This window comes from Watersipora subatra, chromosome 8, assembly GCF_963576615.1.
Source record: "Watersipora subatra chromosome 8, tzWatSuba1.1, whole genome shotgun sequence".
NCBI lineage: Eukaryota > Metazoa > Bryozoa > Gymnolaemata > Cheilostomatida > Watersiporidae > Watersipora > Watersipora subatra.
Window position 1 is genome coordinate 37,789,993 of NC_088715.1, and position 27,704 is coordinate 37,817,696.

Genomic DNA, 27,704 nt, shown 5'->3' on the forward strand with positions numbered 1-27,704 from the left:
TATCAACTTTACAATAATTCATTCAACACAAGCAAGTAGCACCAAGGGAGACACAAGTCTCAAAACTACAAGAACTCAAAACAAGGTCATTACTACTACCACTGCTTCTTCATATGTTCCCACCTCTACCCCACAGACTGTAGGATGGACAGTTTATAACAAAACCTTGACTATCCGACAAAGTTTACCGAGCGGATTGCCAAAAGGGAGTGAACTCCTAGGAAGGATTGCCATGGCTAAACTGGTAGGAATATTTAATGTAAAGTTCATGCATAAGCAAAGTTGTCTTTGACTATTCAAAATTTTAAACTGATCTTGTATTAAATTGTATAATTATAAACATAGCCTTATTTTGTACACTAAAAGTTATGGTAATGCTGACTTGACTCATAAAGTGCATCGAGTGTTATTTGTTTGCTGCTAAATGTATCTCCTCGACCATATAACATAAACTGTGAAGGACAATCGTTACGTAACATAAATGGTAGATTTTATCAGTCAGAATTTTACTAACTTAGATCTTATATCATAATTAGGTGAACTTCTGGCATTACCCAACATAAAACATAATATATAAAATATATATAATATGTATAATACAATATATGCATATAATCATAATACAAAAAGATTTTGCACAAAAAACTAAATTCTAATTAACGGACACAATTTACCATTATAATTTTTAAATGAAGTTGTTTATTTATTTATACATTTGATTTTTTATATTTGATAATGTTTAAATTGAGGTGGCTGACATTTACTTTTGTAAGTAGCATTTTGATTCTAAGACAGCAAATAGACAGATCAGTTTAGTAGAGATCAGTAAACCATTCTTAAAACACATTAAAAATTATCACATTGTCAAAGTAAACAAAAATATAGCGTTATTGTTTATATATGCGACTTTTCACAAAATGATATTACATTTTGAATAAACAGCTCTATATCAGTGGGCTCACAGTTAAACAGCAGTATAAGCAGACGGATTACCTTCCATTAACTATGCTCCAACCCACTAATTAAGTCCTTTGTTGTTATGAAATAACTCAAGGAAGGATTCTACAAACTGTAACCAAAGTTAAATGCAATCTTGAACACAGTTCAAATGCATCAGCATCTCTGAGTAGAATGAACATTTGAGTACTCATAGAGTATTACTTACAATACTTTTGTAGTCAATATATTTAAGTAATTACTAGTATTAATAGTATAGTAATAGTACTAATAGTAGTACATAGTTCTATTTATAGAACTTTGAGTTACAGCAGATCAAGCCCTACTAGCACCTCAATGAACCGTAAGCATTGAATACCATCATCATTCCACAAGTGTCTAATAATTAATCTTTTGTTCAAAGTAGTTGAGGGCTCTATGATGTTCATCCTTGATGTAGAGATTCAGACTCTTTGACACTCACTATATGGACTGCATTTTTTTTTTTATGTTTATGCCGCTTATTTACTTTTAGCTTGAAAGTGACTTGAAGAAAAAATACCCAAATTTACACCCTAGCATTTACTCAGCAATCATAACTGATCAATCAACTCTTCACTCCCTTTTTACCAATTTATTTGTCACTTTGATTAAAGGATATTTTACCTTATGAACTTGAAATAATTATAATGTTACAGAGAGTTCAAAGGTCGCGGTTCGTCATATCGAGCACTTAACAGCTAAAAAATTTGCTATGACTGAAAGAGTGTGGTAATCTATCCATTGTTCAAAATAGTTGAATGCTCAATGAGCTCATCCTTGATGTAGAGATTCAGACTCTTTCATACTCGCTATATGACTGCATCTTTCTTCTTATGTCTATGCTGTTTATTTACTTTTAGCTTGAAAATGGGTTGAAGAAAAAATACCCAAATGCTATTGAGAATGGAGTCAACTGCAAGGGGGCTGATATTAGTATCTACTACTGCAGCGTTACGTACAATGAAACAGAGGCAGGCAGATACCGCAGAGATGTTGGTTCCAATGGTGAAGATTTCTTAAAGATATTTAATACATTAAAGAATGAATCAAGAATTCCCTGTAAATTAATAGAGAAAACTTTAATCAATACGACTTGTAACAATCATACGTTGTCCGCCATTCAAAAATCTGTACTGCCAAACAAGACAATAGAAGTTCCACAAGCAAAAGTGGTTTCTGAAATTACAACATTAGTAGCAACATCACCCTTTACTACATTGACTACAGCTTCACCAGGAAAGATCACAGCAGATGTTGGAGATAATACAACCACGACAAAAGCTTTTCAAGATGGAATGAGTACTGAACGAAATTCTTTGACTTCTTCTGCAGCACTTAATACTACAGACCAATCTTCTACAGCTGCACCCAACACCAAACCTAAAACTGTTACTGTACTCAGTACTACAATAAAAGGTTCTACAGCAAAACTAACAACTTCCCATGATATGACTACTGTAACCAAAGCTTACAACAGGGAGATTAGAAAGTCAACCTTGGAGGTGCAACAGACCCTTCCGCTCACCTTTGAGTCTACTAATGAGACAGTGCTTTTGGGGAGGATAGCAATGGCGATTCTGGTAAGATTACAGTGCATGTTTTAAGTTAGCAAATCTATTCTTTTAGAGCCCGTTGATCGTTTATCATATTGTTTGGCTACTTTACCATGTTAAATCAGTAAAAATGTAATAACGCATACAACTGGTAGACAACTTCAGTTAGTCAAGTATAAAATAGGTTCTCCTGGTTCAGGGTTTGTAAATATGAGTAGTACAGCGACTAGTAACTAATGGCTGAAATTATCAGAAGGCGGCTGCTATAGTAACATAAACTCTATTTGCAGCTAGAAGATGAGCTGGGCCAGATGTGTGCAAAGGCAAAAGTTTGTTGCCTTTCGAAAAATGAGAGCCAATACACCTGTGAAGCAACATACAATGTGACAGAAAAAGATAATGACTGCAAATTCAGTGCAGGATCGTCAGACGATGCTAGCCTTTCCCAACATCGAAGAAAGCGTGGTACAACGTTAGGCCGTTTGAACGAATTCACGAATATACTACAAGATATGAAAGCAAACAACAGCTACATTGATCTATCTAAGCTACCAGACGATGTAAGCAACAACATATCACAAAAAGACCTTGGTAGGGCCATCAAGTTTATCAATGTACCAGAACTTAGGCATGAAGGCTTGTCATATTTTACCATCATAATTGAGAATATCACAATCATAGCTCAATTCCCGGTAAAAGAAGAAGATATAAGCACACCCTCAGGCCATTCAACTAAAGTACCTGTATTCATGAGGTGAGTTACAGTCGTTTTACTTGGAGCTCAACATTCCTGAAGCTAAACTAGTGTACCAATGAGAATGATAGTGCTTATTGCTCCACGCTGGCAATTTTATTATCTGTTTGCTGCTAGTGACTATCTTATGCTAACAAGGTGTAGTGTATACAGCTAGTAGTTAAGACTATGTAGGTACAGTTAATGCAGCTAGCAGTTAGTTAGGACTATGTAGGTATAGTTGATACAGCTAGCAGTTAGTTAGAACCATGTAGGTATAGTTGATACAGCTAGTAGTTAGTTAGGGCTAAGTAGGTCTAGTTGATACAGCTAGTAGTTAGTTAGGGCTATGTAAGTATAGTTCATACAGCTAGTAGTTAGTTAGTACTATGTAGGTATAGTTGATACAGCTAGTAGTTAGTTAGGACTAAGTAGGTCTAGTTGATACAGCTAGTAGTTAGTTAGGGCTATGTAAGTATAGTTCATACAGCTAGTAGTTAGTTAGTACTATGTAGGTATAGTTGATACAGCTAGTAGTTAGTTAGGACTATGTAGGTCTAGTTCATACAGCTAGTAGTTAGTTAGGATTATGGAGGTATAGTTGATACCGCTAGTAGTTAGTTAGGACTATGCGGGTATAGTTGATACAGCTAGTAGTTAGTTAGGACTGTGTAGGTCTAGTTGATACCGCTAGTAGTTAGTTAGGATTATGTAGGTATAGTTGATACCGCTAGTAGTTAGTTAGGACTATGCGGGTATAATTGATACAGGTAGTAGTTAGTTAGGACTATGTAGGTAGAGTTGATACAGCTATTAGTTAGTTAGGACTATGTAGGTATAGTTGATACAGCTAGTAGTTAGTTAGGACTATGTAGGTATAGTTGATACAGCTAGTAGTTAGTTAGGATTATGTAGGTATAGTTGATACAGCTAGTAGTTAGTTATGACTATGTTGGTATAGTTGATACAGCTAGTAGTTAGTTAGGACTAGGTAGGTATAGTTGATACAGCTAGTAGTTAGTTGGGGCTATGTAGGTAGAGTTGATACAGCTAGTAGTTTGTTGGGGCTATGTAGGTAGAGTTGATACAGCTAGTAGTTAGTTAGGACTATGTAGGTATAGTTGTTACAGCTAGTAGTTAGTTAGGACTATGTAGGTAGAGTTAATACAGTTAGTAGTTACACCTTCCCCTTTTGATTATATCCAGCCAATGATTTAATTAATTTAACATTTTAATTTCAGGAGAGACTGCAGCATGTTTGAGGTTGAGTGTATAGAAACTGTAGTAGGTCTACTTGGAGGAGGTTTGGGGCTTCTGTTGCTCTCTGCCGCTATTTTCATATTTTACTACAACAGGAAGTTGAGGAAAGATCGAGGTAACCAGAAGTTAGAGTTATTAAAGCAGCGGAGCTATTGATCTGATGAGGTCCGTTGGTCCAATGAGAATTAACTACAAGTTTATAGGGTATTTTATCTATTCCATTTTCTAACAGATTGTGGAAAGCTTCCAACCCTTTCTGAAATTGCCGGGATACAACACATGATCTCAAGAACTCATGAGACACACCATATGGTGTCAGTTTGTCAGCTATCCCCACCCGGGTCGGATCAGGCGAGTAGTTAATTTATTTTGTTGGATTTTTCACACAATGTCAGTTTGTTTTGAATTAGTTTGTCAAGGTAATTTGGTCTTTTTTAGTGAGTTTTAAAATTAAAGTTTAAGTTTGTCCTTTCATGTCAGAGCGCTCCATAATATTGAATTTTCACACAACCATCTGTTTGCCAACAGTGAACGGAACCCCAATATCTGCTTTTATACTTAGCAAACTATCAGTTATTTTGTTTTTATTCTTGTTACGTACTTGACTATATTTGATCATTCATTCATTCACTTATTGATTGATTGATTCATTCATTTATTCATTCATTCATTGAATCATTTAGTTCTTTCTCAATCTCAAGTTTAAAATACGGTAGACTGTTCTTCTTTTCAGCTTTAAAATAGACTTCCTTTTTCTGAAGGTAATCTTGGGTTTTAATCTATTCTGTTTATTCTCTATCATTTATCTTGTTTGCTTCTCATTTCCTTTTAGAGATCTTATGTTACCTTATTCATTATTTTAAACTTGCCCATCTCTATCTAAAAGATAATTTTTGTATTTGTTTGTTTTTGCATTACTCAGACACAAGGACAAACATCGGGCAAAAACCTCGCTACTTTTGGTGAACCAAAGTTCAATGGAGCCAAGGCTTGGTCACCTTATGAAAATATTTACAGCTCACCATCTCACCCATCAGTAGGTCTAGTAAAACTCATCTGTGTTCATCTGTATCCAACCTTTGATAGTTTCCATATCCATATACGTACTTATACACCATATCCATATGTTTAGCATGATATATTGCTGAGAGTTGTCATCTCATGCAAATATTCTACACTGTTTCTCTATTGTTATCTCCGTGACCGCCTGTTTTTTACCAGTCCAACTCTTTGTAGGAGGGCATACCAAGGAAAGACGAATGATCAAGTACTAATGTCTCGGCAACAGGTTTTCAGAGCTGTCCGACTAGTATATTTCCTTATCAAGTTAGCAGAACTTGTTAGTGATCTTCACTGCATTTAAACTCAAGTAGTAATTCTTTTATTAGTTTGAGAGTAACTTATAGCTTTATCAAATTTTCCAAAAGTGTAGTATGCAAACTACGCAATATAACAATATTTTAGCTTTAGGAAGAGTTGATTAATATTATAAGACAGAATATCTTTAAGCACCGCATTGTATTGTTGTGATCATTTCAAATAGTAGCTTTTCCTTTTTTGCATCTTTAGGCTATAATAATAAACACAAAATTAAAAAAAAATTATTTGGTTACTCAAACTATCGAGCATTGGGATCGATAAATTTAACAGAAACTTCAAACTTGAGATCACAACCTCCAAGTTATGAGTTCTGATAAACTTATCTGAGGTGCATGTTTGTCAGTCACTATTCTTTTGGTTGATTACATCACTTGACCTATTGACCTACAGCAGGGGTTCTCAACTTTTACCTTGTTGACTCAACCTTTAGCTTGTTGATTCCTAACAAATTTTAATAAAATTTGATTGATACTTTGAATTAATATCCCATTGAATTATTATACGCATTAAAAATAATATATATATATGTACCAACAATATTAAATGCTAGCTATCTGGAAAATGCTTATTTGCTAGTTGGTTAGCATTCCAACATCTAACATTTATTTCATATTATTGTACGATGTTAACCAAAACATTTTCAAATAAGACGGTTGGATCTGGTGATAATAAAAAAGAATTTATATATCCGGTTGCGTATTAATCAATTTTGGTCAGAAATCACCAATATTTTCCAAGTTCATTGTATTTTTCTGTTTATACTAAAGTGCAGTGAAATGGCTGAAACCAGCCTCCACTGTGTAAGAACTTGAAATGTCAATATACCAAAATGTCAATAGGCCTATAGGTATAAGGATCAACTACCTAGCGGTCTCGCATACTTTGTCCTAGTTACCTCACTGCTCCGCATTCTATGAAAGTCTTTAGCATTGAAGAGAGATTTTATTTCTAAATCTATTCCTAATTCTAGCAATTATTCTTGTCAAGTTTCATCTAAATCTGTACTTTCCAAATTAAACTCAGAATGAAAAATCAATCAGTCACCTACAATCATTTTTCAAGATCATTACACTGAACATTTTTGTCTTTATGCTTGCTTTCAAGAAGACTCGTGTCAACAAATCATTCTCAGAGACTGTCTGTTATTTAATAGTAACTATAGATTGTATGTTATGTAATAGTAACTATAGACAGTCTGTTATGTAATAGTAACTAAAGACTGTCTGTTATATAATAGTAATTATAGACTGTATGTTATATAATAGTAACTACAGACAATCTGTTATATAATAGTAACTATAGACAGAATTTTATATAATAGTAACTATAGACCGTTTGTTATATAATAGTAATTATAGACTGTATGCTATATAATAGTAACTATAAGTGGTTTGTTATATAATAATAACTATAGACTGTATGCTATATAATAGTAACTATAAACTGTTTGTTATATGATAATAACTATAGACTGTCTGTTATATAATAATAACTATAGATTGTCTGTTACATATTAGTAACTATAGACTGTCTGTTATATAATAGTAACTATAGACAGTCTGTTATATAATAGTAACTATAGACAGTCTGTTATATAATAGTAACTATAGACAGTCTGTTATATAATAGTAACTATAGACAGTCTGTTATATAATAGTAACTAAAGACTGTCTGTTATATAATAGTAACTATAGACTGTCTGGTATATAATAGTAACTATAGATTGTCCATTATATAATAGTAACTATAGACAGTCTGTTATATAATAGTAACTATAGACTGTCTGTTATATAATAGTAACTAAAGACAGTCTGTTATATAATAGTAACTATAGACAGTCTGTTATATAATAGTAACTATAAGCTGTCTGTTATATAATAGTAACTATAGACTGTCTGTTAAATAATAGTGACTATAGACTCTGTGTTATATAATAGTAACTATAGACTGTCTGTTATATAACCGTAACTTTAGACAGTTTGTTATATAATCGTCACTATAGTTTTCATAGTTGCTAACTAACTGTGCTTTTAGAGCGTTCTGTGGCAAAATTGCTTCCCTTCTGCTGTAGTAGACGATTGTTTTTACTATTGCAACAAAAGGAGATAATTTTGCTACAAGCAATGAAAATGATAATAACAGCCTGCAAGTTGCACATCCAGTGGTTTATACGTCTTTAGACAGCTTGCTCGCAATAACCAAAGTCTACAGAATAAGGTATCACTTTCGCCTTAGGACACTTGAATGGGCAGATCTTTATTTCAACCAAAGCTTTACCGTAAATTTAGTCTCCAAATATTTTGTGTTAAAATTTGCATGTGCATTTTTCAAATTATCTACACTAATAGAATTACGATTTGGGCAATGTGTAGAACAATCAATTTACAGATTGCCTGACTCACTCAGTCATTTCACAAGATGATTCAATTTTTTAAGCATTTTACAAATTGATGAAAAGGTCAATCTGTTTATTTCCCAAATTGACTGAAACATCGATATACAATAGATGCATATTATATACATTAAATAATACATATGAAACTATATATAAAAGATTTATCTTAACTTTGAGTGACACCTCACCTACGTGTTGATATATTGATGCTGCGGAAGACAAATAAGATTATGATAGAGACAAATTAATAAAGAAAGAAAATATGAGATGATCAGAGTAGTTAAAGCACATCAATTATTTCAGTACCGTTTCAGCCTAGTCAGGTTCTTCAATATCTTGACTTTCAAATAAGCCATTGTCTGACATGGTAAGATCATAGATATAGTAAACCCTATATATATATAAACCGATACAGTAAGGGTTTACTATATCTATGGGTGAGACAGACATCGGTTGGTGTTTATATTTCTTCCCCAGAGCTCCACCACAAAAACGTTCAATGGTATAGACTCGCAAATGATGACGTCACAATTTCCATATTCAGTGTTCTGTGCTCTTCCCGCTTATTTATCAACTACGATAATGGCGCTAGTGGCAGGCCAAGGTAGGACAACTCTGGAGAACCAATGAAGATGACAGGAATCAGTGTCATTAACTCTGCATGTACAGATCATTTCTATGATAAGTAGCTCAAACTCCAAGCACCATACTATATTTTCTCGATGATATTATGCACTAGCTCTTTCTTTTTATTGTGATGTTGAGAGGCATGACTTAGGCTAATTAATTTCAAGAATTGTGTAATCTCGTGAGAGTGCAATTTACATATAGCCATAGGACCACGCCACTGCAGGTCAGAATTTAATCAATGTGATTTTATCACCTTTATCAACGACAGTATATTTATTGAAGCATAATCATATTTACAAAGCAACATGGAAAGCGATACGAATTCTTTCTACATATCTACGGAATGTTTAAAATGAACAAAAGGATGAAACAAGCAGACTCTAATAATCACTCGAACCTATATTAACTCAGAACATGTGTTTGTATTGGTTGGGCATTAGCACGATCTCGGGCATTGTTGGTTATCTAGAATCTAGTTTATTATTAGCGCTCTCTGGGTTTAAGAGCATCGATTGTCACAGAAAAGCGCAGCCTCAATAGCATCAAAAGTGATCGACCACCTAAAGCTAAATGATAATTATGACACCACATTGTTGGAACCACAACCAAGTGCTTTTTTATTGTAGGACATACTTTTGACACCCTGTTTTTCATAGTTCTTTTATTCTTTGTGTATTGAATATAGGCTCATTCGAAAGCTAAGACTCTGATGTACTGAAATATATAATAAAAGTACTGATATAGTTGATGTGCTTTAAAGTGAATTTGATTTTGAAAAATGGCTACAAAAAAACAATGAAACGGAAAAATAAAAGACGGTGTGAAAAGGAAGCGATGTGTCTTTAAGAAAAGATGAAAGATATTGGTGACTATTTTGGGTGTAGAGGTTAGGGGAGCTGATAAAATAAGAGGAGGGAGTAAAGTGGCTGACTACTATGAGACTTAAATGCAGGGTGCGTGACTAAAATGTGACTACGCATAGAGTGGGTGACTATGACAGGAGTCATGTTAGTCACAGTTTTGGTCACAGTATTAGTCATAATCATTAGTAGAAGTTGACTGGTGGTACAGAGTCACTGGTAGAAGTTGGCTGGTGGCATACAGTCACTAGTAGAAGTTGACTGGTGGTACAGAGTCACTAGTAGAAATTGGCTGGTGGTACAGAGTCACTAGTAGAAGTTGACTGGTGGTACAGAGTCACTAGTAGAAGTTGGTTGGTGGTACAGAGTCACTAGTAGAAGTTGACTGGTGGTACAGAATTACTAGTAGAAATTGACTGGTGGTACATAGTCACTAATAGAAGTTGATTGGTGGTACAGAGTCACTAGTAGAAGTTGACTGGTGGTACAGAGTCACTAGTAGAAGTTGGCTGGTGGTACAGAGTCACTAGTAGAAGTTGACTGGTGGTACAGAGTCACTAGTAGAAGTTGACTGGTGGTACAGAGTCACTAGTAGAAGTTGAATGGTGGTACAGAGTCACTAGTAGAAGTTGACTGGTGGTACAGAATTACTAGTAGAAATTGACTGGTGGTACATAGTCACTAATAGAAGTTGATTGGTGGTACAGAGTCACTAGTAGAAGTTGACTGGTGGTACAGAGTCACTGGTAAAAGTTGACCGGTGGTACAGAGTCACTAGTAGAAGTTGGCTGGTGGCATAGAGTCCCTAGTAAAAGTTGACCGGTGGTACAGAGTCACTAGTAAAAGTTGATTGGTGGTACAGAGTCACTAGTAAAAGTTGACTGGTGGTACAGAGTCACTGGTAAAAGTTGACCGGTGGTACAGAGTCACTAGTAGAAGTTGGCTGGTGGCATAGAGTCACTAGTAGAAGTTGACTGGTGGTACAGAGTCACTAGTAGAAATTGACCGGTGGTACAGAGTCACTAGTAAAAAATGGCTGGTGGCATAGAGTCACTGGTAGAAGTTGATTGGTGGTATAGAGTCACTGGTGGAAGTTAATTTGTGGTACAGAGTCACTAGTAGAAGTTGACCGGTGATACAGAGTCACTAGTAGAAGTTGGCTGGTGGCATAGAGACACTGGTAGAAGTTGATTGGTGGTACAGAGTCACTGGTGGAGGTTAATTGGTGGTACATAGTCACTAGTAAAAATTGTCTGGTAGTAGAGAATCACTAGTAGAATTTGACTGGTGGTACAGAGTCACTGGTGGAAGTTAATTGGTGGTACAGAGTCACTAGTAGAAGTTGACTGGTGGTACAGCGTCACTAGTAGAAGCTGATTGGTGGTACAGAGTCACTAGTAGAAGTTGATTGGTTGTACAGAGTCTCTAGTAAAAGTTGACCGGTGGTACAGAGTCACTAGTAGAAGTTGGCTAGTGGCATAGAGTCAGTGGTAGAAGTTGATTGGTGGTACAGAGTCACTAGTAGAAATTGATTGGTGGTACAGAGCTACTGGTAGAAGCTGATTGGTGGTACAGAGTCACTAGTAGAAATTGATTGGTGGTACAGAGTCACTAGTAGAAGTTGATTGGTAGTACAGAGTCACTGGTAAAAGTTAACTGGTGGCATAGAGTCACTAGTAGAAGTGTGCTAGTTGTACAGAGTCACTAGTAAAGTTTCGCTGGTTGCAAAAAATTTGAAAGTTATAATCTATTTTACTTAGTAAACACCTTCTCGTGTGACCTAGTTCAGTTTTTCAAACAAGATAACATAGTATAATAATCATCTTTCAATCAATTTTATATAATATAATTTAAAATAATAGATTAAAATATAGTATGATGGGGTAAAACAAAAGATCTCATATGCAATGAGTATGTGTCTGCGTATACCTATCTGTTAGTCTGTGTAAACTCTACACCTGTTCATAATCGTTGGCCGAGTTCATTCAAACTTCACATGCATATGTTCAGTGCCTTCTTGAGAACCAGCCTCTTAACAACCTACCTACTGGCTGATTGAAAATGTAGGAAATCTTGGGCATCACCTAATATAATGTGAAACTATGTAACATAATATAATAGAATATGTATGGTATAATACAGTCTAGTATAAATAAATGCCATGTATTATCTAATACAAAATAAAATAGTACAATGCGTTATAATTCAATACATACTCTTGTAACATAATGCAGCATTTTACAATTTAATACATATTTTGACTCAAGGATAAGTTAATACCATGATTCTTGTAAATACTTAGTACTAGAGGGAATTGAGTGAACTGTCTGCTTCGGTGTTAAGGTGTAAACTTAACTAAAATTACAATCTTCCATTGGAACAGTCTCCATAAATCTTCAGTTCAATATTGTGAGCCATGTTAAGGTCCCTGCAAATTCCAAACAAACTGTTGTATAAAAGGGTCAAAAAGCCAGAAGAAGGAATACTGCCTTTTTATAGGCATATGCACATGTGCTGAGTTGGCTTTAAATCTATATGTATTTACTGCATACTTACCACGCTTATTAAATACAAAAATATATACTTAATTTGCATTATTCATATAATTTTCAATGAATCTTATAAACAGTTTACCTATGCCCTATATATACGTACTGTGTTAATTTATTAAAGATAGTTTTAGCAGTTGTTTAATTCTGAACACACTTCAGGCCATTTCTCAACTCGACAGTTATATATCATGTCTCAATTCACTAGTAACATGTCATGTGTCAATTCACTAGTAACATGTCATGTCTCAATTCACCAGTAACATGTCATGTCTCAATTCACTAGTAACATGTCATATCTCAATTCACTAGTAACATGTCATGTCTCAATTCACCAGTAACATGTCATGTCTCAATTCACTAGTAACATGTCATATCTCAATTCACCAGTAACATGTCATGTCTCAATTCACTAGTAACATGTCATGTCTCAATTCACTAGTAACATGTCATGTCTCAATTCACTAATAACATGTCATGTCTCATGTCACTAGTAATATGTTATGTCTCAATTCACTAGTAACATGTCATGTCTCAATTCACTATTAACATGTTATGTCTCATATCACTAGTAACATGTCATGTCTCAATTCACTTGTAACATGTCATATCTCAATTCACCAGTAACATGTCATGTCTCAATTCACTAGTAACATGTCATGTCTCAATTCACTAGTAACATGTCATGTCTCAATTCACTAATAACATGTCATGTCTCATGTCACTAGTAACATGTCATGTCTCAATTCACTTGTAACATGTCATATCTCAATTCACCAGTAACATGTCATGTCTCAATTCACTAGTAACATGTCATGTCTCAATTCACTAATAACATGTCATGTTTCAATTCACTAATAACATGTCATGTCTCAATTCACCTGCAGCATGTCATATCTCAATTCACCAGTAGCATATCATGTTTCAATTCACTAGTAATATGTCATGTCTCAATTCACTAGTAACATGTCATGTTTCAATTCTCATTTAATCAGTAATGTTTAACATTTCAATTTATTAGTAGAATGTAATACTTCAGTCTATGGAATTCGTATCACATTTGATTTAACTTCTCACATACAGCATCTCTAATCACTGACCATTAAAGGCCTAAGAAGCCTAAGAAGCACTGCAATCTCTCACGTTTATCTTAATCCATGTCCAAGTTCAAGCTATGGTTATTGATTACTTGAGAAACTTCTCTTTGATGAACAGTAAGTGTGCAGGTGCAAGTCAGTATCAGGTGATGCAGCAACAGCTACAGCGATCTACCCTAAATCACTGCACACTTGATGTATAATTTTATTCAGAAGTCATTGCTTGATAGACTGAGAGCCTGTGCCTGTTTTCATTTTAATGTTTATAACTCACTAGTTCACCTCACTTGGACATAAGATTTTAGCTGCCTTTTTTAATAGTAGTTGCTTTTCTTACTAATTGTTGCTTCCCTTACTAGTGGTTGCCTCCTTTACTAGTAGTTGCCTCCCTTACTTGTAGTTTCCTGTCTTACTATTAGCTGCCATTACTTGCTAGTAGCTGCCATTACTTACTAGTAGCTGCCATTACTTACTAGTAGCTGCCGTTACTTACTGTTTTTTCTTTATTGAGACTTTCAGTGGTTTTGAGCCTCCTGAACTTTGCTCAAGATCTTTAAACTAATCATGACAACCTTCTTAATAGACATTCATATATATATATATATAAAAAGATTGTTCCCTCACCCCAGATACCCCGTATGGGTGGTAAATTCTGCTCTAACTCGGGTCTCCTACCAAAGACTTGGGAGTTTGAGCACTAGCCTCAACATCTTAGCTGTTCCCAATAGCGCACTTTTCTGCAACTCGCCTGAGTTGATTGTTGTTGGTATTTGGGCAAGCCACATTTTATGCGCCGGTGTTATTTCGCCCAGTGCCCAGTGTTTCATATATATATATATATATATATATATATATATATATATATATATATATATATATATATATATATATATGTATATATATATATATATAGTATATATATGTATAGTATATATATATATATATATATAAATTGGGAAGTCAAATAGTTTACTTATCTTTCAGCTACTGACAGTTTCCTGCTGGCGCATTCTTCAGGCTGTAAGCTTCAAGTTGAAGCTTACAGCCTGAAGAATGCGCCAGCAGGAAACTGTCAGTAGCTGAAAGATAAGTAAACTATTTGACTTCCCAATTTATACTGCTCCATCCTATGTTGAGCACTCTGATTTTAGTTTCAAGTAGGATACATTTGAATATATATATATATATATATATATATGTATAGTATATATATATGTATAGTATATATATGCATAGTATATATATGTATAGTTTATATATGTATAGTATATATATGTATAGTATATATATGTATAGTATATATATATGTATAGTATATATATATGTATAGTATATATATATGTATAGTATATATATGTATAGTATATATGTATAGTATATATATATGTATAGTATATATATATGTATATATTTGTATGATATTAACATACAAAAACCAAATTAGAACATTGTGTTTGTCAGGAAAATTTTTGATGCAAGCAAAAGTCAAACCCAACTGTATTTGTGATGCGGTGTAAAAATGATTTATTTCATATCATTCGCTGCATGTGTCACCCCACGGCACCTTCTCTGCCAACTTCCCGATAATATGATTGCATCATGCTACCTTTGCCCCATCAACCTTTTTCCTGGTAGAGTTTCCTTGATCAGCTGGACGAATGGCATATGTAAAGAGTTTGTATCAAAACCTGTTTCTTGGTATTGCTAAACAAAGACATTATCTTATCTCTGAGCACTTACGTCTCTTATGACTAAGCTATTTGTTTTATATCTCGATTGTTTTATCTGAGAAAAATCCTGAAACTATTTCCTTCATAGCTTACCTTCCTTAGACATTTACCAGCAAGCAGTGGAACCGTCACCTTCAGCCACTTTGGGCTGCAACATTTGCTCACCTTTTGCCTTGGTCACCCAGGATCAAGCACCTGTCTTACATTGTCAAAGCTGCCATGTCTCACTCTCACCTGTCTATTTTGTTGATAATATCAACACTTGGTTTGGCATCACATGCAGGTAGGAAAATTTAACCAACATATTACATATATTATGTAGCAGCAACTGTTTTTACTGTGATAACTAATATATTATCTAGCTGTTTAGCTATACAGACTCGCAATTTGACTTCGCAAGTTGACCCGTCGATATAAAAGATTTCTGCAAATGATTCTAATAGCAGCAACGTCCAGTTTGTTTTCACATTGTGTGCATGTATTTTAAGTTTATATGCAGCTAAAACTTTAAGGTACCGGGTATAACAACAATTGAAGCTTAACATAAATATGCTGCGTCTGTAAAAAGGAGGTGGTATGAAAGACCACTCAACTATTCAAATAGCATTAAAGGTACAACTAGTACAGTTGATCTTTCCTTCCCAAGCTATAATCAAGTAATTTACTACACAAAATAATTTAACCGTTTAAACATATTTTAAAATCGTTTCATTGTTCATTTTACAATATATATTTTTGATAAAAATTAAGGTGTGACACCCCTTAAGCAACATTCAATTGACTTAATAGTTTGACATAGTCAATAGTTTGAAATTTATTTTAGAGAGAAAATTAGTGCTATGATAAGGGTTTCTGTTGGAGGATAGTATAAACTTCAGTTATCATTGAGAGTGTTTTGTTGTATGCCACCCTCCAGCCATGCATGTTCTTTATGAATTTTATCAATGCCAAACTATTCACCTTGTCATCCAATTTTGCTGCCAGTTTGGATGCAAAGCTTAAATGTAAACATAGATTTAGAATTATTGACACCAAACTATGAGATACAGTTGGAGACCTTTTGACCAGCTAAACTTAGGTTTTATGGACCGTGAAAGTGTATTCCTTACTAGTTCTAGTCAATACCTATCTCTTGCGACACTATATATATATATGGTGTATATGTATACAAAGTGTATGTATATGAGGTGTATGTATATTGGGTGTATGTATAAAGGGTATATGTATATGGGGTGTATGCATATAGGGTATATGTGTATGGGGTGTATGTATATGGGGGTGTATGTATATGGGGTATATGTTCTGTATATGAGGTATATGTTTATGGGGTATATGTGTATGGGGTGTATGTATATGGGGTGTATGTATATGGAGTATATGTATATGGAGTATATGTATATGGGGTATATGTATATGGGGTATATGTATATGGTGTATATGTATATGGTGTATATGTATATGGGGTATATGTATATGGTGTATATGTATATGGTGTATATGTATATGGTGTATATGTATATGGTGTATATGTATATGGTGTATATGTATATGGTGTATATGTATACGGTGTATATGTATACAGTGTATATTGTTGTGGAATGTGATCCACTGAGAGCTGAGCCTAGGACTGAGCTAAGCTGAGCCGGGCTGTGCTCAGTCAGGCAGAATAATGAGGTGAAAGCTAAGCCAGACAGAGCCAAGCCGAGTGATCGGTGATCGGCGATCGGCGATCGGCGATCGGCGATCGGCGTTCGGCGATCGGCGATCGGCGATCGGCGATCGGCGATCGGTTATCGGCGATCGGTTATCGGCGATCGGCGATCGGCGATCGGTTATCGGCGATCGGCGATCGGCGATCGGCGATCGGCGATCGGCGGTCGGCGATCGGCGATCGGCGATCGGCGATCGGTAATCGGTGATCAGTGATCAGTGACAAAGGTGCTAATGAAATATTAAGTACTCAAATGATTTTCAACACTGGATTCATCCCTAATCTATTTGTTATGCAAAACTAAGCTTAGAACTTTCCTCTTTTTATTTCTAAATTGGAAGCCTTTTCACTCTCAATAGAGGTTGTTCTGCTAGAATCATGAATATTTCTCTAGATAAATTTTCTTCGATAGACACATTAAAGCTTGGCTTATTTACATCAAATCGTACTATTTTCAATTTTCCTACTGATTATTGTTTATGTCAAGAACTTCCCTATTATTCATGATTAAGTTTATGTTTAGCGCTGAACGTAATTTCTAACCATAAGACTAAGTAAAGCTTCAAACCAATTGATTTTTGAACTGATTTTTGTGGCTAATCTTTGAAAAATTTTACAGGAGCACCTAGCCGAGTTTAGATCAAAAGGGGCAATCTTACCAGCTTTTTGCCTGGTAAATAACTTTAGCTGATATGTTTTTATTGAGTCAAGCTTTGCATTTTGTTGACTGTTTCTTACCAAATTTCTTGTGAACAATTTACGCAAGTTTACTGATTATTTTGCACTGCCCAGCTCATCGATAATGGTGGATAACATGGTGCTCATGGTGCCCAGCTCATCGATAATGGTGGATAACTATAATGAGGACGTTATTTTGCTAACATGATCTGCTTCAACTATTATAGCAAAAGCATAATAGTTGAAGCAAGTCCCTAAATTATCACCCCTCTGCTATAACAATTATCACTCCTCTGCTATAACAATTATCACTCCTCTGCTATAACAATTATCACTCCTCTGCTATAACAATTATCACTCCTCTGCTATAACAATTATCACTCCTCTGCTATAACAATTATCACTCCTCTGCTATAACAATTATCACTCCTCTGCTATAACAATTATCACTCCTCTGCTATAACAATTATCACTCCTCTGCTATAACAATTATCACTCCTCTGCTATAACAATTATCACTCCTCTGCTATAACAATTATCACTCCTCTGCTATAACAATTATCACTCCTCTGCTATAACAATTATCACTCCTCTGCTATAACAATTATCACTCCTCTGCTATAACAATTATCACTCCTCTGCTATAACAATTATCACTCCTCTGCTATAACAATTATCACTCCTCTGCTATAACAATTATCACTCCTCTGCTATAACAATTATCACTCCTCTGCTATAACAATTATCACTCCTCTGCTATAACAATTATCACTCCTCTGCTATAACAATTATCACTCCTCTGCTATAACAATTATCACTCCTCTGCTATAACAATTATCACTCCTCTGCTATAACAATTATCACTCCTCTGCTATAACAATTATCACTCCTCTGCTATAACAATTATCACTCCTCTGCTATAACAATTGAACCTGAGCAATAATGATGTTGATAGCACCCTTCATGTCGCTCTCAATATAATTGCTACTCACGTTTGAAGCACATGCACAATTGTGAAAACAAATATGGCGTTCAGTTAAATGACAATGCGCGACAATGTGTGAAAGTAATTTTACTGGCTACTCAAGTTGAAAATTGGCCTAGAATCATTAACAGCTTGAGAAAAAAAGGCTGGTAAAACTTATATCAACACAGAATCGATCTTGTTTGCTTTTTTAAAACGATGCAATTCTCGGTCAGCGAGAAAATCTGTCTGAGAATCCGCATGAAATTGGCTGGTGTTAGCAGAGATTAAGGAACATATTCCACCTATTGGTCACTTTTAGCATTGCAGCGAGCCTATTCCCTATTGTACCACATATTCCCTATTGTACCACATACTCCCTATCACGCTTAAGACTACCACACATTTCCTATTGCACCACATATTCCTTATTGTGCCACATATTCGCTCTCAAAAGAAACTAAATATCAAGTTGTATCTTCTATGATGTCAATTTATTGCCTAAAAATGAATTTACACATAATTCTATTAGAACTTATCAGAGTATCAATATTTTTTAATATTAGCAATTGTTTTTGGTGTTTGAGATGATCTGACTGCCAGAATGTTTCAAGATTAAAATCGACAAAACTTTGTTGCGGTTAAAACATTAAAAGAAGTGCCACAATGATGTCACTAGTTGCGGGGCTGCCTGTTTCACTCGCCATTGATAGCAGATCAATAATGAGTACTGCTGTCTCCCTCGCCATTGATAGCAGATCAATAATGAGTACTGCTGTCTCCCTCGCCATTGATAGCAGATCAATAATGAGTACTGCTGTCTCCCTCGCCATTGATAGCAGATCAATAACTAATAAAGTTGCGTTCAGGTTGCAGCATTACATGTCCCATTCTGTCGGTCATTTTGCCAGAGTGCCACTATGGACATCATAGTCACTTTTGCTTGAAGCTGAGAGTGTTAACTGTAATCAACTTTTGTTGATTTTAATCTAGAAACATCCCGGCAGTCGGATCACTTCAAACAGAAAACAATTGCAAATAATAAAAAATACTGAGACTTTCTGATAAAATCTACTAATATTTGGTGTAAGTTCATCCTTAAGTCTGAACTCACAACATTTGATGATTTCAATAAAACGTGTTATTTTCACATTAGCCTACACAGCCACAAATCCCACCAAGACAGTTGAGTTGATTTCTCCAACAGTCCATGCATCTATATCTTCAGAACCTGCTTCTGCTGAGGACACCAGCCAAAAGCATGTGAGTATTTCATGCTTCGGGCATGCTCCTTGCAACATGTAGCTAAGCATGCCTCTGATGTTTAGTAAATTCCTTTCTCAAGACTCTCTCTAAAGACTTCAATCTGATATATATTCAAATGTGTTCTGTTTAGGTTGACTCACACCATACGATTTGGAGCAGTCCAGTCAAGGTTACTATTTCTTCCACTTTTGTTCCGCCTGTTCCTAACACCCCACAAACACAAACAGAAACATGGATTGTATATAAAAAAAACTTAACAATCAAGCAAGATTTACCAAATGGCCTACCAGAAAAAAGTGAACTCTTAGGAAGGATGGCAATGGTGAAATTGGTAAGAACCTTTAATATAATCTATACAGAACTTCTCTTTCTCAGTTCCAAAATTCCAACTGCTTCATTGATTATGACCATAAGTTACTTGCAAAGCTGTTAAAAAGTCTACGGTTTATAAATATAGCTTGTCATGGGTCAGTATAACTAACTACTTAGCTTGTATGTTTATTTAAACCATTACTAATTTCCCATACAGTAATATCGTAGTGACACACTCTCATATAGTGCTGCAATGCCTTAATCGAAACAGTCGTGTCTCTCTGAATTCTGTCGTGATTCAGTGTCGCTATTTGAAAGCTAAACATCCACGCGATGCACCATCTTTGTGCCACAGAAACGGTCGTCGCGGTTTTAAGCGTTTCACTATATTTGTGCTCACAGGTTTTGCTTTCTTGCTGTTTCATATGCGCACATGGTTGTTGTTGAAGCCTGTTGAAGTGTTGTTCTCCTGTATCCGTGTTGATATGGAACTTCCAAATGTACTTTAAGATACAAATCATCACACAACAATCGCTCTACTATGGCGGACCCAGGTGTCACTCTATGGAGTCTCACTATCCCTCTATAGAAAGTTGGCATATAAAAACAAAAAAAGAAGATAAACTGAGAGTTAATTGCTTACCAATAATTTTTCTGTTATGCAGTTTAGTTGGCGTGAAACTGTCACTATTTAGTAAGAATCTATCAGCTGACCAATCACAGATCATAGTCAATCTAGTTTGGTATCTAGACCAATTAAAGTTACCTATTTGTCTATCTACTGTATCCAATTAGTCTTGTATGTGGTCCTGTGACTTCACTCATTTTCAGATTTGTTTTAAATGTAAACAATCTGTAAGTGCAAACTTATCTTAGAAACTAGGAATCTGTGGAGAAGCAGAAACACGCTTTCAGCAACGTAACATTCATACAGATATACACTTTGTGAGACTGATAACACAACTAATCATCACTGTGTATATAGTTGACTGATTTTGAGTGCGTCGTTATTATAATAACAGTGTATGGTTCATTTGTATCAGAATATGGCAATTTTTACTGGCTGTTGAGCTTCTTTGTTTTGATTCTTTTTCAAAGTTGGCTAACAATAATTTGGCTGGTAGAGATTGTCTCTTATAAGATGAAAACTTTTTTATATAAAACACTTTTATGAAGAAAGACGAAACATCAACTACTGTTGAATGTTGAATGTGCATGAACCTTGCTGAGTTTTCATTTTAGGATTTGCTTAGATCACTTCCACACTTTTTTCAACAACTTCAAGTTTTCATAAACTTTGGTTAACGAAAAACAAGTTGTCTACAGACAGTAAAATATGCAACGGATTGCTGGTCATGCCAGACAGCAACCTTTAAACAACCTGTTTTAAAACATAAAAATATTTTGTCAAATGATCTACAGATTTATTGACATGATATATAAGCAAACCTGTTACGGATACTGAGTTGATACAAACATGTCAGTGCAATGACACTTACACGTATAATAAAAGTGGCTACCCTACATCTGCAATTTACACCCTAACATTTACTCAACAATCAGAACTGATCAATCAACCCTTCACTCCCTTTTTACCAATTTATTTGTCACTTTGATTAAAGGATATTTTACCAAATAAACTTGCAATAATTATGTTACAGAGAGTTCAAAGGTCGCGGTTAGTCATATCGAGCACTTAACAGCTAAAAAATTGCAATCATTGAAAGAGTTTGGTAATCTATCCTTTGTTCAAAGTAGTTGAATGCTCTATAAGCTCATCCTTGATGTAGAGATTCAGACTCTTTGATACTCGCTATATGACTGCATCTTTCTTCTTATGTCTATGCTGCTTATTTACTTTTAGCTTGAAAGTGACTTGAAGAAAAAATACCCAAATGCTATTGAGAATGGAGTTAACTGCAAGTGGGCTAGCATTAGTCTCTACTACTGCAGCGTTACGTACAATGAAACAGGGGCAGGCAGATACCGCAGAGATGCTGGCTTAACTGGTCATGGTGAAGATTTCTTAAAGATAATTATTGGATTAATGAATGAACCAGGAAATACAACTTGTGAATCAATAGAGAGAATTTTGCCGAATACGACTTGTGACAATCAAACATTGTCCGAAATTCTAAACTTTGTCTTGTCAAATAGCACTATAGAAGTTCCACCACCAATTGTGGTTTCTGAGAATAAAACAGTAGTAGCGACATCACCCTTTACTACATTGACTTCAGCTTCATCTGGAAAGATCACAGCAGATGTTAGTGATAACATAACCACGACGAAATCTTTTCAAGATGCAATGAGTACTGAACAAAATTCTTTGACTTCTTCTGCAGCACTTAATACTATAGACGAATCTTCAACAGCTGCACCCAACACCAAACCTAAAACCACAACAGCATTTAATACTACAGACCGAAATTTTACAGCTGCACCCAACACCAACCCTAAAACTGCTCCAGCACATAATACTACAGACCAACCTTCTACAGCTGCACCCAACACCAACCCTAAAAATACTGCAGCACTCAATACTACGGACCGACCTTCTACAGCTGCGCCCAACACCAAACCTAAAACTACTACAGCACTCAACACTACGGACCGACCTTCTACAGCTGCACCCAACACCAAACCTAAAACCACAACAGCATTTAATACTACAGACCGAAATTTTACAGCTGCACCCAACACCAACCCTAAAACTGCTCCAGCACATAATACTACAGACCAACCTTCTACAGCTGCACCCAACACCAACCCTAAAAATACTGCAGCACTCAATACTACAGACCAACCTTCTACAGCTGCACCCAACACCAACCCTAAAAATACTGAAGCACTCAATACAACATCCCAACCTTCTACAGTTGCACCCAACACCAAACCTAAAACTACTACAGCACTCAACACTACATCCCAACCTTCTACAGTTGCACCCAACACCAAACCTAAAACTACTACAGCACTCAACACTACATCCCAACCTTCTACAGCTGCGCCCAACACCAAACCTAACACTACTAAAGCACTAAATACTACAGACCAATCTTCTACAGCTGCACCCAACACCAACCCAAAAACTACTACAGCACTTGATACTACAGACCAACCTTCTACCGGTGCATCAGACACCAAACCCAAAACTGCTACAGTACTCAATACAACATCCCAACCTTCTACAGTTGCACCCAACACCAAACCTAAAATTACTACAGCACTCAACACTACATCCCAACCTTCTACAGTTGCACCCAACACCAAACCTAAAACTACTACAGCACTCAACACTACATCCCAACCTTCTACAGTTGCACCCAACACCAAACCTAAAACTACTACAGCACTCAACACTACATCCCAACCTTCTACAGCTGCGCCCAACACCAAACCTAACACTACTGAAGCACTAAATACTACAGACCAATCTTCTACAGCTGCACCCAACACCAACCCAAAAACTACTACAGCACTTGATACTACAGACCAACCTTCTACAGCTGCACCCAACACCAACCCAAAAACTACTACAGCACTCAACACTACATCCCAACCTTCTACAGCTACGCCCAACACCAAACCTAACACTACTGAAGCACTAAATACTACAGACCAATCTTCTACAGCTGCACCCAACACCAACCCAAAAACTACTACAGCACTTGATACTGCAGACCAACCTTCTACAGCTGCATCAGACACCAAACCCAAAACTGCTACAGTACTCAATACAACATCCCAACCTTCTACAGCTGCACCCAACACCAAACCTAAAACTACTACAGCACTCAACACTACATCCCAACCTTCTACAGCTGCGCCCAACACCAAACCTAACACTACTGAAGCACTAAATACTACAGACCAATCTTCTACAGCTGCACCCAACACCAACCCAAAAACTACTACAGCACTTGATACTACAGACCAACCTTCTACAGCTGCATCAGACACCAAACCCAAAACTGCTACAGTACTCAATACAACATCCCAACCTTCTACAGTTGCACCCAACACCAAACCTAAAACTACTACAGCACTCAACACTACATCCCAACCTTCTACAGCTGCGCCCAACACCAAACCTAACACTACTGAAGCACTAAATACTACAGACCAATCTTCTACAGCTGCACCCAACACCAACCCAAAAACTACTACAGCACTCAACACTACATCCCAACCTTCTACAGCTGCGCCCAACACCAAACCTAACACTACTGAAGCACTAAATACTACAGACCAACCTTCTACAGCTGCACCCAACACCAAACCTAAAACTACTACCGCACTCAACACTACATCCCAACCTTCTACAGTTGCACCCAACACCAAACCTAAAACTACTACAGCACTCAACACTACATCCCAACCTTCTACAGTTGCACCCAACACCAAACCCAAAACTGCTACAGTACTCAATACAACATCCCAACCTTCTACAGTTGCACCCAACACCAAACCTAAAACTACTACAGCACTCAACACTACATCCCAACCTTCTACAGTTGCACCCAACACCAAACCTAAAACTACTACAGCACTCAACACTACATCCCAACCTTCTACAGTTGCACCCAACACCAAACCCAAAACTGCTACAGTACTCAATACAACATCCCAACCTTCTACAGTTGCACCCAACACCAAACCTAAAACTACTGAAGCACTAAATACTACAGACCAACCTTCTACAGCTGCACCCAACACCAAACCTAAAACTACTACCGCACTCAACACTACATCCCAACCTTCTACAGCTGCGCCCAACACCAAACCTAACACTACTGAAGCACTAAATACTACAGACCAATCTTCTACAGCTGCACCCAACACCAACCCAAAAACTACTACAGCACTCAACACTACATCCCAACCTTCTACAGCTGCGCCCAACACCAAACCTAACACTACTGAAGCACTAAATACTACAGACCAACCTTCTACAGCTGCACCCAACACCAAACCTAAAACTACTACCGCACTCAACACTACATCCCAACCTTCTACAGTTGCACCCAACACCAAACCTAAAACTACTACAGCACTCAACACTACATCCCAACCTTCTACAGTTGCACCCAACACCAAACCCAAAACTGCTACAGTACTCAATACAACATCCCAACCTTCTACAGTTGCACCCAACACCAAACCTAAAACTACTGAAGCACTAAATACTACAGATCAACCTTCTACAGTTGCACCCAACACCAAACCTAAAACTACTACAGCACTCAACACTACATCCCAACCTTCTACAGCTGCGCCCAACACCAAACCTAACACTACTGAAGCACTAAATACTACAGACCAATCTTCTACAGCTGCACCCAACACCAACCCAAAAACTACTACAGCACTCAACACTACATCCCAACCTTCTACAGCTGCGCCCAACACCAAACCTAACACTACTGAAGCACTAAATACTACAGACCAACCTTCTACAGCTGCACCCAACACCAAACCTAAAACTACTACCGCACTCAACACTACATCCCAACCTTCTACAGCTGCGCCCAACACCAAACCTAACACTACTGAAGCACTAAATACTACAGACCAATCTTCTACAGCTGCACCCAACACCAACCCAAAAACTACTACAGCACTCAACACTACATCCCAACCTTCTACAGCTGCGCCCAACACCAAACCTAACACTACTGAAGCACTAAATACTACAGACCAATCTTCTACAGCTGCACCCAACACCAACCCAAAAACTACTACAGCACTTGATACTACAGACCAACCTTCTACCGGTGCATCAGACACCAAACCCAAAACTGCTACAGTACTCAATACAACATCCCAACCTTCTACAGTTGCCCCCAACACCAAACCTAAAACTGCTGCAGTACTCAATACTACATCCCAACCTTCTACAGTTGCACCCAACACTAAACCTAAAACTATTACAGCACTTAATACTACAGACCAACCTTCTACAGCTGCGCCCAACACCAAACCTAACACTACTAAAGCACTAAATACTACAGACCAAGCTTCTACAGCTGCACCCAACACCAACCCTAAAACTACTACATCACTCAATACAACATCCCAACCTTCTACAGTTGCACCCAACACTAAACCTAAAACTATTACAGCACTCAACACTACATCCCAACCTTCTACAGCTGCACCCAACACCAACCCAAAAACCGCTACTGTGCTTAGTACTACAATAAAAGTTTCTATAGCAAGGCCAACAACTTCCTATGACATGACTAGTGTAACCAAAGCTTACGACAGGGAAAGAAGAAAGTCTATCTTGGATGTGCAACAGACCCTTCCGTCCGCATTTGAGTCCACCAACAAAACGATACTTTTGGGGAGGATAGCAATGGCAATTCTGGTAAGATTACAGTGCATGTTTCAAGTTAGCAAGTCTATTCTTTTAGAGCCTGTATATCAATCATCTTATTGTTTGGCTACTTTACCATGCTAAATCAGTAAGGATGCAATAATGCATACAACTGGTAGACAACTTCAATTAGTTGTGTATAAAATAGGTTCTTCTCGTTTACAGTTTGTAAATATAAAGAGTGCAGCGAAGGTTAACTCTCCTCAGGGGCTGACATTAGTAGAAGGTAGCTGCTATATTAACATAAATTATATTTGCAGCTAGAAGATGGCCTGGTCCAGAAGTGTGCAAAATCAGAAGTTTTGTGCGTTTCAAAAACTGATAGTCAATACACCTGCGATGCAACATACAATGTGACAGTTGAACACAATGACTGCAAATTTAGTACAAGATTGTCAGTTGATACTAGCCTTCCACAACATCGAAAAAAGCGTGATACATCCTTGAGTCGTTTGGACAAATTCATAAATCTACTAGAGGATATGAACGCAAACAAAAGCTACATCGATCTATCTAAGCTGCCGCAAGATATAAGCAACAACATATCGCAGGAAGATCTTGGTAGGGACATCCAGTACATCAATGTAACAGAACTTAGGTATAAAGGCTTGTCAAATTTTACCATCCTATCTGAGAATATCACAATCATAGCTCAATACCCGGTAAAAAAAAAAGATAAAAGCACACCCTCAGGCCATTCTACTAAAGTACCTGTATTCATAAGGTGAGTTACAGTCATTATACTTGGAGCTCAACAAATCCTAAAGCTAAACTATTGTACAAAAGAGAATAATAGTGTTTATTGCTCCAAGCTGGTATTTTTATTACCTGTTTACTGCTAGTGACTAGTTTGTAGTTAAGACTATGTAGGTGTAGTGTATACAGCTAGTAGTTAGTTAGGACTATGTAGGTATAGTTGATACAGCTAGTAGTTAGTTAGGACTATTTAGGTATAGTTGATACAGCTAGTAGTTAGTTAAGATTATGTAGGTATAGTTGATATAGCTAGTAGTTAGTTAGGACTATGGAAGTATAGTTGATACAGCTAGTAGTTAGTTAGGACTATGTAGGTATAGTTGATACAGCTAGTAGTTAGTTAGGACTACGTAGGTATAGTTGATACAGCTAGTAGTTAGTTAGGACTATGTAGGTATAGTTGATATAGCTAGTATTTAGTTAGGACTATGTAGGTATAGTTGATACAGCTAGTAGTTAGTTAGGACTAT

General features: G+C 36.5%; 1 protein-coding gene across 1 annotated transcript; it reads left to right on the forward strand.

Annotated features, from left to right (window-relative positions):
* The first annotated feature begins 232 nt into the window (after window positions 1–232).
* On the forward strand, window positions 233–27,206 carry LOC137402520 (uncharacterized). The gene is made up of 8 exons (XM_068089021.1): window positions 233–244; window positions 1,839–2,558; window positions 2,822–3,285; window positions 4,506–4,639; window positions 4,757–4,875; window positions 5,447–5,560; window positions 21,961–26,469; window positions 26,739–27,206. The coding sequence occupies exons 1-8, from the start codon at window positions 233–235 to the stop codon at window positions 27,204–27,206; spliced, it is 6,540 nt and encodes a 2,179-aa protein (XP_067945122.1).
* The last annotated feature ends 498 nt before the right edge of the window (window positions 27,207–27,704 follow it).

Bases quoted from the DNA above. Each gene is read 5' to 3' on its own strand.
- LOC137402520 (XM_068089021.1), top strand. The intron at 2,559-2,821 runs GTAAGATTACAG...CTCTATTTGCAG, and splicing joins GGATAGCAATGGCGATTCTG to CTAGAAGATGAGCTGGGCCA. The intron at 4,640-4,756 runs GTAACCAGAAGT...ATTTTCTAACAG, and splicing joins GAAGTTGAGGAAAGATCGAG to ATTGTGGAAAGCTTCCAACC.